The 16281-nt window shown below is 39.7% G+C and overlaps 1 protein-coding gene across 2 annotated transcripts in view; it reads right to left on the bottom strand.

Annotated features, from left to right (window-relative positions):
• igsf21a (immunoglobin superfamily, member 21a) overlaps nucleotides 1-16281 on the bottom strand; it is a 244804-nt gene that overhangs the window by 36287 nt on the left and 192236 nt on the right. For both annotated transcript variants that reach the window (XM_020633082.3, XM_020633083.2), the window contains exon 5: nucleotides 8565-8680. In XM_020633082.3, coding sequence (XP_020488738.1) covers nucleotides 8565-8680 — 116 coding nt within the window. The remainder of the gene's footprint in view (nucleotides 1-8564; nucleotides 8681-16281) is intronic.

Genomic DNA, 16281 nt, shown 5'->3' with positions numbered 1-16281 from the left:
TATAGCTCATAAAGAATGCCAGAGCAGAGGCACAATTAAGCCGAGACTGCACAAAGAGCATTTATTCTTTTTTTTTCTTCCAGTGAACAGACAGGGACGTAAGCACCTGCACTCTGCACTCTGCCAAGCTGCCTCCACCTCACCAACATCTTAAAGAATTTTCAAAATATAACAATCATGCACGGGTCCAAATACACCTTTATGTTGCTGCGATTAATCATGGTCGTGTCAAAAGGACGAGGCCGTCATTTTCACGGTGACAGAAATGTTCAGTGAAAGAGCAGAAGCGGGAGAAAAGGGGAACGGGGCAGAGCAAAAGATCCTGTCCATGGCTTAATCAGCTTTCCTTCTTATTATTAACCGTCATTATCTTTCTTCTTTTCAATCAGAGCTCGCTTGTGCTCTGAGGATGTTCTCATGAGTGGCAATGAAGCTATTATTGATATTTCACCGGTTCGCTTCAGTGGCATCACATGTGGGAAGATCTTGAAACATAATACCCGACAATTTTAGCACATGCAGTCTATTATATTCAGCACTCTCTCAAAGGAGCACTTTACAGGAAATTGACATGTTGGGTGTCTCCAAATTCTGCTGGGAAGATAACATAATTTATTCGTGTTTAAGTAAATTGCACATAGCATGATCATGTATTAATATGGTGAATCCATAATATATTAAAGTTAACTTTTGTAGAACCAGCATGCATATTCACTGACTCTAATTTCTTTTCAATGTTCTGTTTGTTATTCAGTCATAACTTGATATATGTACCTGTACAAAAGCACTTGTAACTTTTATTACTACTTGTGTGACTATATTTCTAGGGAAGCAAATGTGGTATATGTAGTACAATGAATGTATTATGCCAATGGACTACTTTTTCAGCAAATAGTGGCTTTATACTGGAGCTTTGCAAGCTAAATGTTAATCTTTGTGCTGCACCTAGCAGTTAAATCCATTTTGTGTGTGTTGCTATTAAGTAGTAAAGAATTGCCAAACTACTACTACAACTCTGTCTTCAGCCTCTGTGTGACCAAAGTAAAATGATATTATATGATACGAAGATGTCAGGATGAAACACATAAACAAGCACCTTATTATGTCATTGCCATCTGCAGAGAATTAGATAAACCAGAGACATGTGTAAAGCATGAAGTCCATTATACCGAAGCTCTCAGCAGGACCGTGGAAAATGCATGTTTCTCAAAAATCACAGCACCTCTAATCATGTAGCAGTGTACATGTCTACATTTGACAAGGAACAAAACACCAGCATGATTAATGCTACATTAAGAACCCCACTATGACTCAAGGCTTTACAATTTTATGCTACTTGTTTTGTTTTGACTTAATCATTCAGTCTTGAGTGATATTTCTGTCCCGCCTGTGTCATTCTTCCGTTTGCATTAAAGCTGTGTTAGCGGTTTCCATAGGTGAAGTAAAAACCTTTACCATCAAAGTATTTAACTATTTTAAGCTCTATGAAATGCAAATGCCAGGGAGGAAACAAGTGACACTGAGTGCAAACGTAGCCCTGTTGAATCTCTGAACAAATCAGAGATAATTGGTTTAATTTAGATGACATAAAACAAGAACAGGCTGTAACAAAAACACAACCAGATTTTTAAAAATGGCCCATTTCCAATTAAATTTTTCATTCAATGATAATGTGAAATTTGAAGGACTATTAAAAAGAACATGATGAGCCAGACGACGGATGAGAAGAAGAAGCTTTAAAACTGTTCTCAGTGTAAACTGTGCAACGGTAGCAGTGATGGATGAACTTCAACACGCTCAAATGTTTACCCTTAGCAAGCATGAGCAGCCTGATATAACACTGGATGTATAAAAGAAGCAGAGGCGCTGCCTGTCAACAGGCAAGGCAGGCAAAGTGCTTGGGGCCCCAGGCCAGCAGGGGGCCCCTGAGGGCTCACAAACTTTACACCAAAGAAAGTGGCTCAGAATTTGCAAAGTTTGGAATGACAGTAGGAGAGCTCCCTAAGGGGGCCCCATCTGACAGCACTCATTGACAGTGTGCTACTAAGTGTGCATGTATCATCCTGTAAAAAAAACAAGAAAAAACGTTTTTTAATGATAGTCACTAAAGGAAAATGAAGAGACGTTATCCATCTGAAGAGGAAAAAAGTGTTAAGTGGAGAAGATGATGAACTTTACCCTTAACTTTGTGGAGGAGACACTTGAACAACATAACTTCTGCTAGCATGACATTAAGGTGCCTATTCGTTGAAGTTTAACATTAGTTAACTTAGCTAGCAGAGCAGCAGTGTGTACAGCTCTGCTAGCCGTGACCAAGTCTAGTGTGGACCTTTGGGGGTCAGAAGCAGGTCACCGGCAGTTGACTGATTAGCTTATCTAGGTTGAAATAACATATGAACAAGCTAGTAGTTACAGTATGAGTCAACTTGGTTTTAGGCCATGTTATCAAAATAAACATGGGATCAATTTTAGGAACGATTTCAAACTATATGAAAAGTTTACATTTCACATTTTTTTTGTTCAATTTATTTATAACACAATGGTGATGAATGCTGGTTGTCGGGGCTCCTAGTGAAGTTTAGCCGAGGGCCACAACAGACTCTAAAATGATTCTTCATTGTAGCAGAGAAAATATGAATTTTCTCTAAATGAATACCAAAGCAAACACAAAGCTTAGATCTCTGATAGAGATGTAAAAAAATAAGTTCCTTTTGTTGCAAATTGGATGTTTAAAGCGCTTAAGGTCCTTAAGTATTAATTAGTATAAAGCAAGGCTGTGCTGGCTATAGTCCTGTGAGTTTAGTTTAATCTCAGCCGCGCTAAAATAAAATATGGCTCTTCAGCATGTTTGGATGTATGTTTACATTGTGGAGTGAGGGCTTTAAAGAGTTACCTGTTCTGTCTGTAGAGCTGCGATAGCTAAATAAGTGTAACGAAGTTCTGAGGGCCTGACATGTACATGCAGATTTTTCCCCCTCTCTTAAACACTCTCACCCATTCATTGTTATCACTTAACAGTGCCTGTTTTTAAATCATGTGAACACATAAAAAAACTTGAATTACATGGCAATCAAAAGATAAAAATCGCATTCTTGCAAACACTGTGCAGCTTCACTGTTTGCTTGTTTTTTTTTTCCATGACTTAATGGTGTTCTGGCTGATGTGCTGCATAATCAGCCGCTCTTGTTCTTCCTTAAAAAAAACCCATTTCTCTTCACTTTTTAGCAGCCATGTGCTTGACACAAGAGGTGTTTGGTTGATTTCTAGCAGCAGGAGATGGGCACACTTCTCGCTGCTTGGAAAGAGAAACTTATATGTAAGCTTATAAAATACATTTTCTTTTAAGACTTTGAGACGTTGAGATCAGCTCATTGTTTTGCTGACTGGCTGCACACCTGCTATTTCCGTTTCCACTTGTGCCTCTCATCTTGTGAACAGCAACACGAGGCAGATGCTTTTGGTAACACTTCACTATAAAAGAATGCAAGTCAAATATAACCAGGCATGACTCATGATGATGTTAAACATGAACACCTACAGGATGATGTTCAATTTTAGTCAGCAATGTATCAAATTTTTTCCATGTTATGTGGGCTCAGTTCTTCTAAGATAAAATTGGTGGGGGGGACGGGGGGACGGGGGACGGACAGAGTATAAAAGTTGTGTTCCACCATCCCACACACCCCAGGACGATCACTCAGGTCCCTCGAGTTCAGCGGAAACTCAGGGGCAACCGTGCCTTCTCACGCACGCACGCACACACACACGCACACACACACACACACACACACACACACACACACACACACACACACACAAACAAAACTCACCCCCGGACTCTGTGCAATAGTGGACTTTATGCAATAACTGCCGTTTAAACCTCATTGCTCCCTATATTTTTTTTTTTATCTTTAGAGTATTCATTACATTCTTTAACAATTTTTACGGGTGTGAATGTGTATGTGGGTATGGGTGAGATGTGCCTGGCTTGTGTGGGTGTGCTGGTGTATGTGTACATATTTGATATTTTTCATATATTTATATGCTACAATTGGATTGCTCCAACAGAGTTTGGATGTATAAACTGCAATGACAATAAAGATCTATCTATCAAAAGGGAGCTGCAGAAGCTGAAGGCTGCTCTCCTTCTTTCTCACCTCCAAAAAAACTTTGTGTGTTAAATTGAGATATTGTTTATGTTGTTCAGTCCTGGTTATGTTGTAGGGGAGAGTAGCCTTTTTCATTTGATTCATCTTTTCTCCTGTTTTTCCTGTAAGGGAGTTACTCAAGATGCCTGTATTTTCTTTTCTTCCCTTTAGTTGAGGTAAGGTAGTTTAGATTGTGACTATATGTTGCGTTTATTATTTTTGCCGGTGCTCTCCCTGAAGTTCCATTCATTTTGTGAATATTGAGAATACATAGATGAGTGAGGACTGTAAATGCGTTGTTATTGTGATTAATCATTTGGGAGTGAGGAAGGAGATGGTGACTTTTGTGCTACAGCTGGTGTCCCCTGTAGGCTGGACATAACATTCAACAAATCAGTTTAACAGGTGAGAAGTTAATGATTAGCTAAACGTGTTTCTGTTGCCCTCAAGTGGCCCCAAAATAAAGAATTCATCAAGCAATGCTGTCGTTAATTTAATCTCACAAATCTACAAGTGGAACATACTTTGGCCATGTCAGGGACAAAAGGTGACGTTTGAAATGAGAAACACTGCAACGGTCATATTAGCTTTGAAACGTTGAATCAGTAAATCAAACCGGTTTTCCCTGTAAAGTTACGAGCCACTATTGAAAACAGGCTTGCCGTGATGTGACATTGAAAATAGAGCTGACAACAGCTCATTTTTGCAACAAGCCCCGGGGCAGCAGCTCCCACAAAAGACTAAATGAGTTTCATGAAAAAGCAAAGGGAGCCGTTTGAAGTTCCGGCACATAACTGGGCCAAAGCAGCAACATGCAAGCAAATGCTTACACAGCTGCTAATGAGGTTTTGTTACGCAGCGTGGCCGTGGACAACAGCACAATTAGAACAAATGGTCCCAGTTTAAATGGGATATTTGCGCTCATTTTGAGAGCTCGATGGGAGTCAACTGTAATTCTATGTAGACCATATAATAATTAGGCCCTTCAGAACAGCGTGCGATTTTAGTCAAGTAACTGTACTTTTCTTGAACATAATCAACTCTGACAGGAGAAGTCAGGCTGTGGATATTTTTTAGCAATCTCACGACATTTAATCAGAAGTGAGAACTAAACAGGTTCCAATACTTCCTTTGAAAGCATACTCCAGAAGAGTTTTTCTTAAAACATTGTTTGAGTTACGAGTTAGTATAAGGTGCATTCCTATTGGTTGCTGAGTAAGACCGATTGTGATTGGTCCACAGTATATGCAGTATGTGTGAAGTTCGCCCCCCTGCTTAGCCACTCACCTGTCCGTTCACAGCTGCAAATAAATGCTATAAATTAAAACACGTCTTCATGCTGAATTATTATTGTACACACTGAACTTAACAAAACACCAACTTTGCAGAAGTATTTGGAGCAGATTCAGTGCAACAATACATCCCCCAAACATCTGATTTGCAAGAAAGAGCAATGCCAATGTGAAGTATTTTAAGTGTATTTTTCGTTTTGTGTTCAGTACATTGTAATGATATATTGTTTTTTTGTTTTTTTTCAGAAACAAAGTGATCTAGTCTGGATTGGTCGGGAATGGCCAGAAAAAAATCCCTTTCAGATGACTCTTTTTTAAAAACCTTTCTACTCTTGGCACAAGTCAGTATGTTTTTACTTAACCTTCAGTGAAGAAGTTCAATCAGTCCTTTAGAATTTGTTATTATGAACAGGTTTTTGTGCTTCTTGAGTACAGAGTGTGTCTGCTGTCCACACCTCTGATCATTTCACATCATTTAACTCCGACACAGTTTGTTAGCCAACCTGCTACGATATCTCTCTGACAATTTAGACGAATGATAATACAGAGTACATACTGTATCTCTCATACTTTCCCACTTGTCAGCTTAAATTAACTATTTACTTTTACTGATTTACACTAGGGACCACATCATGGCATCTCAGAACTCCAGAGCCGAGGGAGACCATATACCTCCACAATCTATCAACAACGCAAACCTGTCACAGTTTGTTTACTGAGTTTTGATTTAGTCCGACGGTACCTGGCAACTGTGACAGGCAACAATCAACTCCCCACAGAGGCGATACAACTTTCCAATATCAAAGTGTTTCCTTTTCTCACTCTGCTTGGATCCTGACGACTTCATATCTCTCATCATCCCAGCATTAACGCTGTTTGTGTTTCCCTGTGTGTAATAAAAAGCTAATAAGCAACTCTGGAATTAGATTCAGTCCAAGTCTAGATTTAGAAGCTAATTTCCTCGTACAGTTTTCTGGTGCACACAGTGACTCACAAAGAGAATTTCATTTTTACAACAACCTCTGCTATAAGAGCACTAGGGACATCACACACAGTGCTCCAACACAGGTGTTTTCACTTACACCCACTAGTGAAGCCTCTTCTCAGGACAGAGTGGGGTTCAACAAAGGATGCTTAACTAACAGCTGACTCTCCTTTTGGTTTTGTTTCATCCAACAGGGTGAAGAACCTTACATCTTCATGGGTTTTTTTTTAAAAAGAAGCAGAATTTGAAGTTTGGTGACTTCAGCACACTTTAGTAACACACGACTTCAAACAGAATAACTGAGAACACACATGTGGAGTTCAGGGCCGTTACTGGCTAACGTTTTTTCTGTTTCGCTGGTAAAAAACTGAATGGGTGGAATTTTGTAAACAAATGGACGCAATTCTGAAGATGTTGGGTGATGTCAGATCAGCGTTTTGTATGTTTCTTTAACAGTTGTATTGTCTGGAGGCAGCGGGATCTCAAAGGTTAAAAAAAGAATTAAAGTGATCATATCATCTTCTCACACAAAGAAAACTTTCGAGCTAAATATTTTTTCAATAATTGCGACTGAGTTTGCAGCTGTGTGTCAACCAACTGTATTCATGCTAATTAAATGTGTTTAGATGGATAAAAACTTTACTTTTAAGCACTTGACAGCCTTTGGAAAAAGAAAATTCCCCTCGATACTTGCAACACAGAAAGACTCAAAACTTGGGAAATACGGAAGCTTGTCCAGAGTTATTAAGTCATTCAAAATATCATGACCAAGGTACCACTCCCAAACTAAGAAAAGGCACTTCAAACTATATCACCTGAATTTAACACTACATTAATACAACCAGATGAAGGCGACTAGAAAAGACTACACAAAAAAAATAACAATTTGAGATTAAAGTCGTAAATGTACGCAAACTGTCTTTGCGGTACATAAAGCTTATTTGCATCTGGTTGGCAATATCCCCTTTAAATATATCTTAAACCAAACCATTTTAGTTTCCAAACATTACACACATCTTTTGCTTTACCTCAGGTCAGTGAATTAGATCATAACCTGACAGAATCACCGACAAAGCTTATTATCAGCAATGTGACATGGCCACTGTCACAGAGACAGTCCAGTCGTACTGACAAGCTGAAACCCTTCAGATATCTCATTATCCATTAAGTGTTGGAAAAAACTAATCCAGCAGTGCCAACTTTAATGGCTTAAGGCTCCCTGTGAGATCACAATGGGGGAGACCCTCACTCATCACACCATCATCCAGGAAGTACCCGAGAGACGGAAATAATATTCACCTTGAATTCACCTCTCGGTGGGCTCGTAATTGCAGGAGAAAGGTGTGCTCAGGGTCTGGAGTCCATTTCCACACAAAACATGGTTGATGATTAATGAACCGGTGGGAACAAACAGTGAGCGACCGCTCTCAAACAGCGTCTGCGAGCTCATATGCCACTGAGTGCATGCTTCAGATATATATGCAAGACCTTGTTCCGCTCTTTAAAAAGTCAAGAAAGAAAAGTGGATGTGGGTCTGACTGTGATTTGTCCTGCCTTTGTGCATACATGTGCACATTTGTGTTTAACTGCATGTGTACTGTGTGCAGTCATCACTGTCATGTCGTTGCTATTAGATTAATTGCCTTGCTTGTGACAATCAATAACACTAATGTGTCTGTTTCCTAAATTTGATCTACCTTTTATAATGACTACATGGCATGTCTAAATTAGTGCTGCTAATCAATCACAGGTCAGGCTTTAATGAGCGGAACAGCAGAACTGTTGACAGCTACTTTAAATTGCAAGAGGAATACACTATCCTTGTGTGTGTGTGTGTGTGTGTCTGTGGTCTAATGTGTGCAGAGCTTGTATCCAGCAGCATTTTCAAGCAAATAGCACCGCGGGAAGCTCTGAGATCAAGGATTTCGTTGTTGTCTTGCGTCTTTTGAAATCCTGTTTAAAGAGCCTTTTTTTTCCCTAGAAGTGGTCTGTGTGCTGATATCTTAAGAAGGAAAAAAAAACCCTGGCAGCAACATGCAACGTGGTTTCATTTCCTTTGTTAACAACAGGGATCTGTGTTGCTGTGAAGGCTGGTCCCTTGTGGACAAACAGCAGGATGCATCTTCAAGAACAACTCACCGATGGGGCTGGTTTCCCTCCTTTTGCAGTGCAGACGAGAGTGAAATTCTGGGCCTGGTATCGACTGAATGGAGCTGGAGTGTTCTCTGCCACCACCGATATGTTGTTTGGAGGTGCTGTGGAGAACAGAAGTGAAATCTTTGTGACAATATATCCCACAACAATTCTTTGATATTTAAAAAAAGCCATTCTCAGCTATTTTTTTTTGCTGTAAAAAAATATCTGCTTTCCCTTTCGTCAGCGCACGTTAATATATGATTTCATCTCGTTTTTACATGGAGGCCTATATGAAGAAGCAGATTGAGATTTTCTGGCACAACTTCACAAACTATCAATGTGCATGAAGATTGAAAGGCTTGAAGAGGTCAAAAAAGCTCCAGCAACACTTGTTGTATGAAGAGCAACTTAATTAATAAAATGTATCTTCATTCTGCAAGTTTTGTTCTCAGTGAAGACGAAAGGATCTATGTGTTAACAAGTTTTGCTGTAGCTACAGTATGGGGGATATGTGCAATATCTGTGAAGTATTGTTCAGTACATGTTTTTTGTGATAACTACGATATGCATAGTGATTACTCATATTTATTACTTTTTAGAAATATTTTCTCATATTCTGTATGTATAGAATAAATTGTGCTAGCATGGTACATTAGTAGAAGGTATTACAATTGTATCTAGTTTTCTATAGGTTTCATTAGTTGTTGCTTCAAAAAGGATGAGCACATGCTTTAAACTTTCCTGCCCTCTATAGCTCCCCCAATCACAAATCCCTGCTGACAGCAGAGGTGAAAGGTTATAGTACCCACATTAAAATAAATCAAACTAGAACAAAGCAGACCTGCTTTATCAGTGTACTGTATCTTTGCAAAAGAAAAAGGGACCTGCTGAGAGCATATCCACTTAAAATGGTAACTGGATGTTTGGGACAATATGTTCACAAGTCCCCAGGGCTCATGTGAGTCGGATGAGGCTGATAAGGTAGAAAATCTCATACATATCATATAGCGAACCCTCCCTGGGAATCTCTCTTGCTGGGATTCCAGTGAGTATGTGATGACAGCGTAAAGGGAGAACATGTGAAGTAGACTTCACAGCATTACAGAGGTGCACAGAGAGGAGAAGCAGTTAATGAATAGAAATCTCCAACATCCCCGAGAAAATCAGCTGATCAACATGCAGTTCTCCAGTCCTCATATGGAGGCTTAAATATGAATACTTCCAAGGCGCCAATGTGGCTGATTCAGGGGAATCTCACAAAGCAAGTTTTAACATGACGACTCTGCAGCAGATGATGGCCAGCTGCACATGAACCACTTGACTTTATATCAGAACTGGTGAGTGGAACCTGCACATATTCAGCAAATACGATGCAGAGGTAATCATGTTTCTTCATATCTACATGTCTTTTGGTAGGGGGGTGGGCGTGGACCATGCTTTCCCCTTTAAGATTTAGCATTGAAAGTCTGCTATTTTTCCTAAATATGATGCCGGTGATTGTGTTTAAAAACACAAGAACCTGTACAACCTAAGCAACAAGGTAATGAGGGTCAATATGCATAGTTTTCAGTCATGGTCCTGGCCCCGACGCCTGAAGGGCAAAGGGGACTTAGAAAAGTGACAGCCATTATTGTTAACATCATAAAGATAGAGTCAATACATGTACAGCATATAGGGCTTCAACACTTGCAGAAATCTTTTGAAAAACTCCTGATATTTCCAGGAGGAGCTGTATGTGTGAACGTGAACAGGCAAATTTTTTGCACCGACTTCACCTGGAGTTTCTCCTGCCAGACCCCTAGTATTTTTCTGCAGCAAGTCCGAGTGAGCTGATGTGAGAACTCTGCAGGATATTATCCGGAGAATTCATCTCGAGCCAACAGAAGGGGGAGTGACGTTTGTATACTTCAACTGCTGCATGGTCACCAGTATGTTGATCTCTGCTCTTTTGTTGATGTTGTATGTGATGAAATTATCTAGTGTGAAATGTGAAAACGGCTACAAAGAGGTAAAAGATGGAAACCTTAGCTTTCTGTAGCAACAAAAAGAAGTCTATAACTATAATAGTTTTCATTTAAGATTTTAACAACGTCATATTAAAAAAAGGCCAAGGCTGCTTTCAAAGGGTTAAACAGCTCTTATCTGAGAGACAAACCTCTGTGAAATCTGTTAAGCATCCCAATAGATTTTCTCTGAATATGTCAGCCATGCTTTTAAGGCAGATAAGGCGGAGAGAGAGAGAGGTCATGCAGGGAGCATTGCCTTCTTCATGTCACTTTACATGTATATCTATCAAGCAGTCCTTGACGGACATGCCACGGAAATTAATTGATTAAAGATGTGGATGGGGGATTCAGCTGCTGGCCTGGGTGCCTCTGTGTTTCCACACCTCTTAATTGCTTATTGATGGGATTCATATGGCAGTAAATTAACCTTAGGACACTCAATTAGCTTACTGACAAGCCTGTCTCAACCTGGCATATGAGAAGCTGTCAGAGGTGTCGGCTCCTGACCAATCATGCTCGAGTGCTCGACACAGAAGCCGTGTCACGAGCTGAAGTGCCTCTAAGGCGGTGAAGTTGCTCCAGTATGCACAGCAAATAATAAGACGATAAAAAAAGCAAAACAAAAAAGCAACACAATCTGGCTTTATGGATTTATAATATTGATTGCTGTGTTTCATAAAAGAACATAAAACTCTAGTTAGTAAAAGCTTGATGGGGTCCAGTGAATATATTCCCAACGCCATCATCAATTCTTCGTCTATGAAGAAGTGCTCAGAGTTCCGCTTTAATACGCAGTTAAAAATTATGATTCATTTTTAACAGTATTAGCGGCTGTAAATACGAAGACATCAAAAGATTATGTAGCAATCCGGAAGGAGTTTCAACACACCTTAACATCCTCATTTAATTAAGACAAAGCTAATTTCCTGAAATTAAATCTCATCACATTAATTAGCACTACAGTCAGATTGATAATAGTATTTATGGGCCATTAAAGAGCACTTCTCCAAAGCAGTACTAAGGAGATTCTTTGTTTAGTTGGTATAAAATCACTAAGACAACCTTCAGGTCATGTTAGTTCAGGAGAGCTCGACATCGATCACAGAGCTCTGTTGTTTTCTGCCCCCGTGGTTTCAGGGCTCACTTAATGGAAGTCAAAGCCAAAGACCGCAGTAAGCCTTTGTGAAATATTTGACATGATTAAAACCAAGACCTCCTGTGCACATCTGCAAACACAACAACACCGTCTAGGATTAAGATAGTTGTTTATGGTGATGGAGTCTAAGCCTTTCATACCTCATTTAATTGCATCCCTTCTCTTCACGTGCTGAAGGGTGAGCTAATATTTTCTTGTTCTTAAGACTCCGAACTCAGGTCTGCATTCAAATAGTTTGAGAAGAACTTTTGAATTTCAACATTTCTCTCCTGTCAAGGTTACCGTGTAGTGTGTTGATGCTGGTACAGTGCTCATACAAAACAGGGAGAGCCAAAACTTGTGAATTGAAATGCAAAAAAAAAAAGCAACCACAGTTAAGTTTGCTAAACAACAAGAAGTCTTTGGGGAGAAAAAATATCACAAGGAAAAAAAACAACTTTTAGAAAGAGCGGAAAAAAAAACTGTCAATATCTTTGAGATTCTTCTGGTGGTTTCTTTGAAGAGTAGATATAAAAATTGTAAATCCTCTCTGCAGAGTCTTCGCGTTTCCTTAATATAATGAAAACTGCTCGGATACACAGTGTACTGGAAATGTTTGTGCTTTGTGCCTGGCATTTTGATTGCCACATAACTTTTTTTTTTTACTTAGACTCGAATGAGATTTTGTGAAAAACGCATAAACTTTTTTTTATCACTTTGAGTTTCGCCTGATTTTAGTCATTTTCACTGAACTAAGGATTCAATCTTTTATTCCCAGTTGAGTAATTTGGCCATCTTCAGGGCTCATGACGTTTATGAAAAACTAAACAGGCTTAAAAATTCTAAAAACTCAGGCGTTCACCTGACAAAAGAACAAGGAGCACCTTCACAGAACTTATCAAATACACTCCAGTGCAGTGGTTTCTAAACTTCCTGCTAGGCCCATCTTTGGCAGATGCCGAAACTGTCAAGCATGTTATCATTTTACTCATTTTATCTCTATGTAAAATGTGTGTTTCGGGAAACTGCTCTTTCAGCCGTCCCCTATACTGCACAGACTAGAAAAAATGAATTTGTCATCACCCATCTCATGAATATTCGGCCTTCATCCTGTTCATTCGGAGGAGGCTGAGGCCTGCTGCCCATTTTTATATATAGTCTATGACAGGGATGGGCAACTTTGGTCACAGCAAGGGCCACATTCATTTAATTCTCACCACCAGAGGGCCAAATTGTAGGATATAAAAACGATTACAGTCAATCATGTCTCAAATTTAACTCGTATACCAGTGATCAAATATTATTATGGACATATTTCTGGTTTTCATGATTTCATGGCAGATTTTGTCATGTTTTCTTTATGTTTCCAATTAATTGATGTAAAAATTGACTTGAGGGCCATGTTGAGGGTTAATGGGGGCCGCATGTGGCCCCTGGGCCGCAAGTTGCCCACCTCTGGTCTATGATCAAAACCAGTGGTGAACATTAAATACAATAGATATACTAAAACAAAATGGCAACCCTCATAACATTCATTAAAGGGAGAACGTGCAACTTTTTGATCCAGTCGATGTCATCCTTGTGCACTAGCACAAAAACCAAAACAAAACGCTGTTTTGTGACACCTCCGCTATTCTGAAGCCTCCGCTCTCTTCCAGCGACACACCTCCAACCCCTCTCCACTCGTGTTCACACAAAGGAGTTATCAATTAGAACGCACAATAATTAAGCACCATTAAGCGCAAGTTGCAGACAAAATGTTTATTTGCTCAAGCTGCAGCTGCCTGTGGCCTGCATTGTTGTGTTAGCATGCTAATATTAGCACACGTTGGTTAACTTGTAGCTATTGCACATTAATTGACACAGAATGATCTAAAGACACTTATGTGACATCTACATAAGCAGTGAGTATGTTATTCTTCTTTTCAACAGCTTTATACTCAAGGCCGTCCTGTCCGTGTAAACATGATGTAAACACGGTTCTAACAACAGCACAGCCAGCAGGACTCACACTTTTCACTCATTGTAGACAGTCATGACTCAGAGAGACATTTACAGAGGATATACTTGACTTCTGCTGTATTAATGTGTAAAATGTTGCACATTCTTCCTTTAACGCAAAGTACTTTTTTGAGGACACTGTGAAAGAGTGAAGGTTTAGAAGATGACAAACACTTCTTGCAGAACTGTCTTGTTTATTCTTGTTTATTTTTGTCTTATGAGAAACATTTCAAGAGCATATTTCACTGTCAGGAGCAGAGAGATTGCTTTCTGCAATATCAGGAGACAATTTTGTGAAGTGGACAAACAGAAACATTCACAATGCTTTAAGCTGTCGTGCATTTAACCTTTTAGTTTTTACACAACAATGATCAGGCATTCAAACAAATAGTCTTACAATTTGCAACACACGGGTAACTTCATTGTGTTGTTCTCTACAGCACTAATATTGTCCCCATAAAAAGCACGTTTTGTTTTTTTAAAGCTTTCTGTTCAGAGATTGTCCTCCCACTAATCCCAAATAGCTGGGAGAAAGTAAGAACTGATACCGAACAAAAGATTGGGTCTAACTGCCAGCTATGTCCTGTTACATAATGTGGCTAGAGATCCAAAAACTTAAAAGCAGGATGCTGCAAATGTGTAAAAATGTATCACATGTGCCTGCGGTCCCATGAGCCATCCCTTCTTCTTCGATTGTGCGGAGCCCGCCTGCACACCGCTGCATTAAAAGCAGCATTTACTTCCTTTTGTCTCCTGTAGGACTGCTGTGCCAGTTACATCAATAATGATCTCTCCCTCTATATTCCATTTACCACCTCCTTCTTGTTCTATATCCTCAAGCACCATTACCCTGATTTCTTTTGTAAAAAAAGAAAAAAAAGAAAAGGAAAATAAACAAGAAAAAAAAACATGCAAATGAGATTGGTGAATGTGCAGAACAGGAGCATGTTTAATGCTCCAGTGAGACTGCCTTCCCTGGCCTCGTAATTAAGGGATTTAGAGCTCCGGAGACAGCTGGACTCACAGGAAACACTCCCAACATCCCCTCGTACTAAGCACCCTGGCCTCGAGTCCACATCTCTGGGGTTTTATTTATAGAGGAGGTAGGTAGTGTGTGTTTGTGTGTGTGTGTGTGTGTGTGTGTGTGTGTGTGTGTGTACGTGTAGGATGGTAAAGAAGAGGCAGCAAGGTCATCCTTGGCTTACTTTCACTGACAGTAATTCGGAGATAAGTATTTGATGAAGCTGTACTTTTTTTTATTGTGTGCCCAGGGGTCCCAAAGTAATCAGTGTGAATTCTGAATGGTTTCAACCAAAGCTTAATGATAGTGCGGAGCATTTCACTACTCACTGTAATCTTATCAAAATCACTGGAGGATTAAATTATTTCTCTGAAAGCTAAAGAACCGTGACAGGAGCTGAACTTGTGACATTTCCTACTTTGCTCCGACATGTTTGATTTAAAAAAATAAATAAATAAAAACTCCCAACTACACGTATGTCAGTGTGTGTGTCTACTTACTACCCCTACCCCCAAGTAACCCTAAAAAGTTTTAAGACTACACTGAGGAATTAAACGATACAAGGTGAGGAAGTTAAACAAGACAGGATCAACAAAAAACAGGAAACCTCTAATGACTAAACTTGGATATATTAATACAAAAATACTCAAAAGGGATTCAGGGATCTCGAACTCAGGCTCCGTTCTGGCTTCTCAAATTGCTAGTCAGATTACAAACAATGGCAACAAACAGAGAAAGAAAGTCTTGCCCAAAATTCCTCTTCTGCTAAGTACTGGCTACAGGGAAAAAGGTCGGCCTTCACTCCAAGAGGCTTTATCTTTGTCAGACAATAGCCTGTGATTTTCAAGATTGCCCTAAACCCCAAAATAATGGAGGGCTGACAAAGGTAAAAACAACAACAACAACTGATGAAAATAACAATCCTGGTTATAATCTTATCAGTCAAATTGAGCAGGGTGCCACATTAAGCTTCTAATAGTCTATAGGTGCATCTCACCTATAGAGTATTCTGGGAACCCCCCCCCCCCCCCCGTGTTCTGCAATGTAATGGACAACACTAACCGAGACCAAGACAAACCCGAGACCAGAGTGCTCCAAGGCCAAACAAGACCAAGAAATTTAGGGATCTAGACCGAGTCAAGACCAAGATCTAGGCAGGGCAAGACCGAGAAAAGATCGAGATGATAAACAGCACTGAAAAAATCATCATGTTGTGTGCAGTGGGCGTGTCACTCACTTATGCCGTAACACCAGGAAGGTTGCGGCCGTAACCTGGAGAAATAAATCAAAAATCAAACTTCTAATGAAATGAAATTATTTGTTGTTTTAGAAAGAGGCATTTTCCTTCCAATCATTGAAATGATGTGGAAAAATAGCCTATCAGTGGTGGTCTTGACTGGACTTGATTTGAAATCCCACCCAGTCTGAGACCGAGACAAGACAGAGGAAAAAATGCCTTCGAGAGAAAAGTGGTCTCGAGAGCGGTCTTGAGACCAAGACCATTTTGAGTACTATACAACACTTTGCTGCAATCCAAAGACACTGTAGGTTTATTTT

This window comes from Labrus bergylta, chromosome 5 (assembly GCF_963930695.1).
Source record: "Labrus bergylta chromosome 5, fLabBer1.1, whole genome shotgun sequence".
Classification (NCBI taxonomy): Eukaryota; Metazoa; Chordata; class Actinopteri; order Labriformes; family Labridae; genus Labrus; species Labrus bergylta.
The sequence above is the reverse complement of the archived record's forward strand: the minus strand, read 5'-3'. Positions and strand labels throughout refer to the sequence as shown.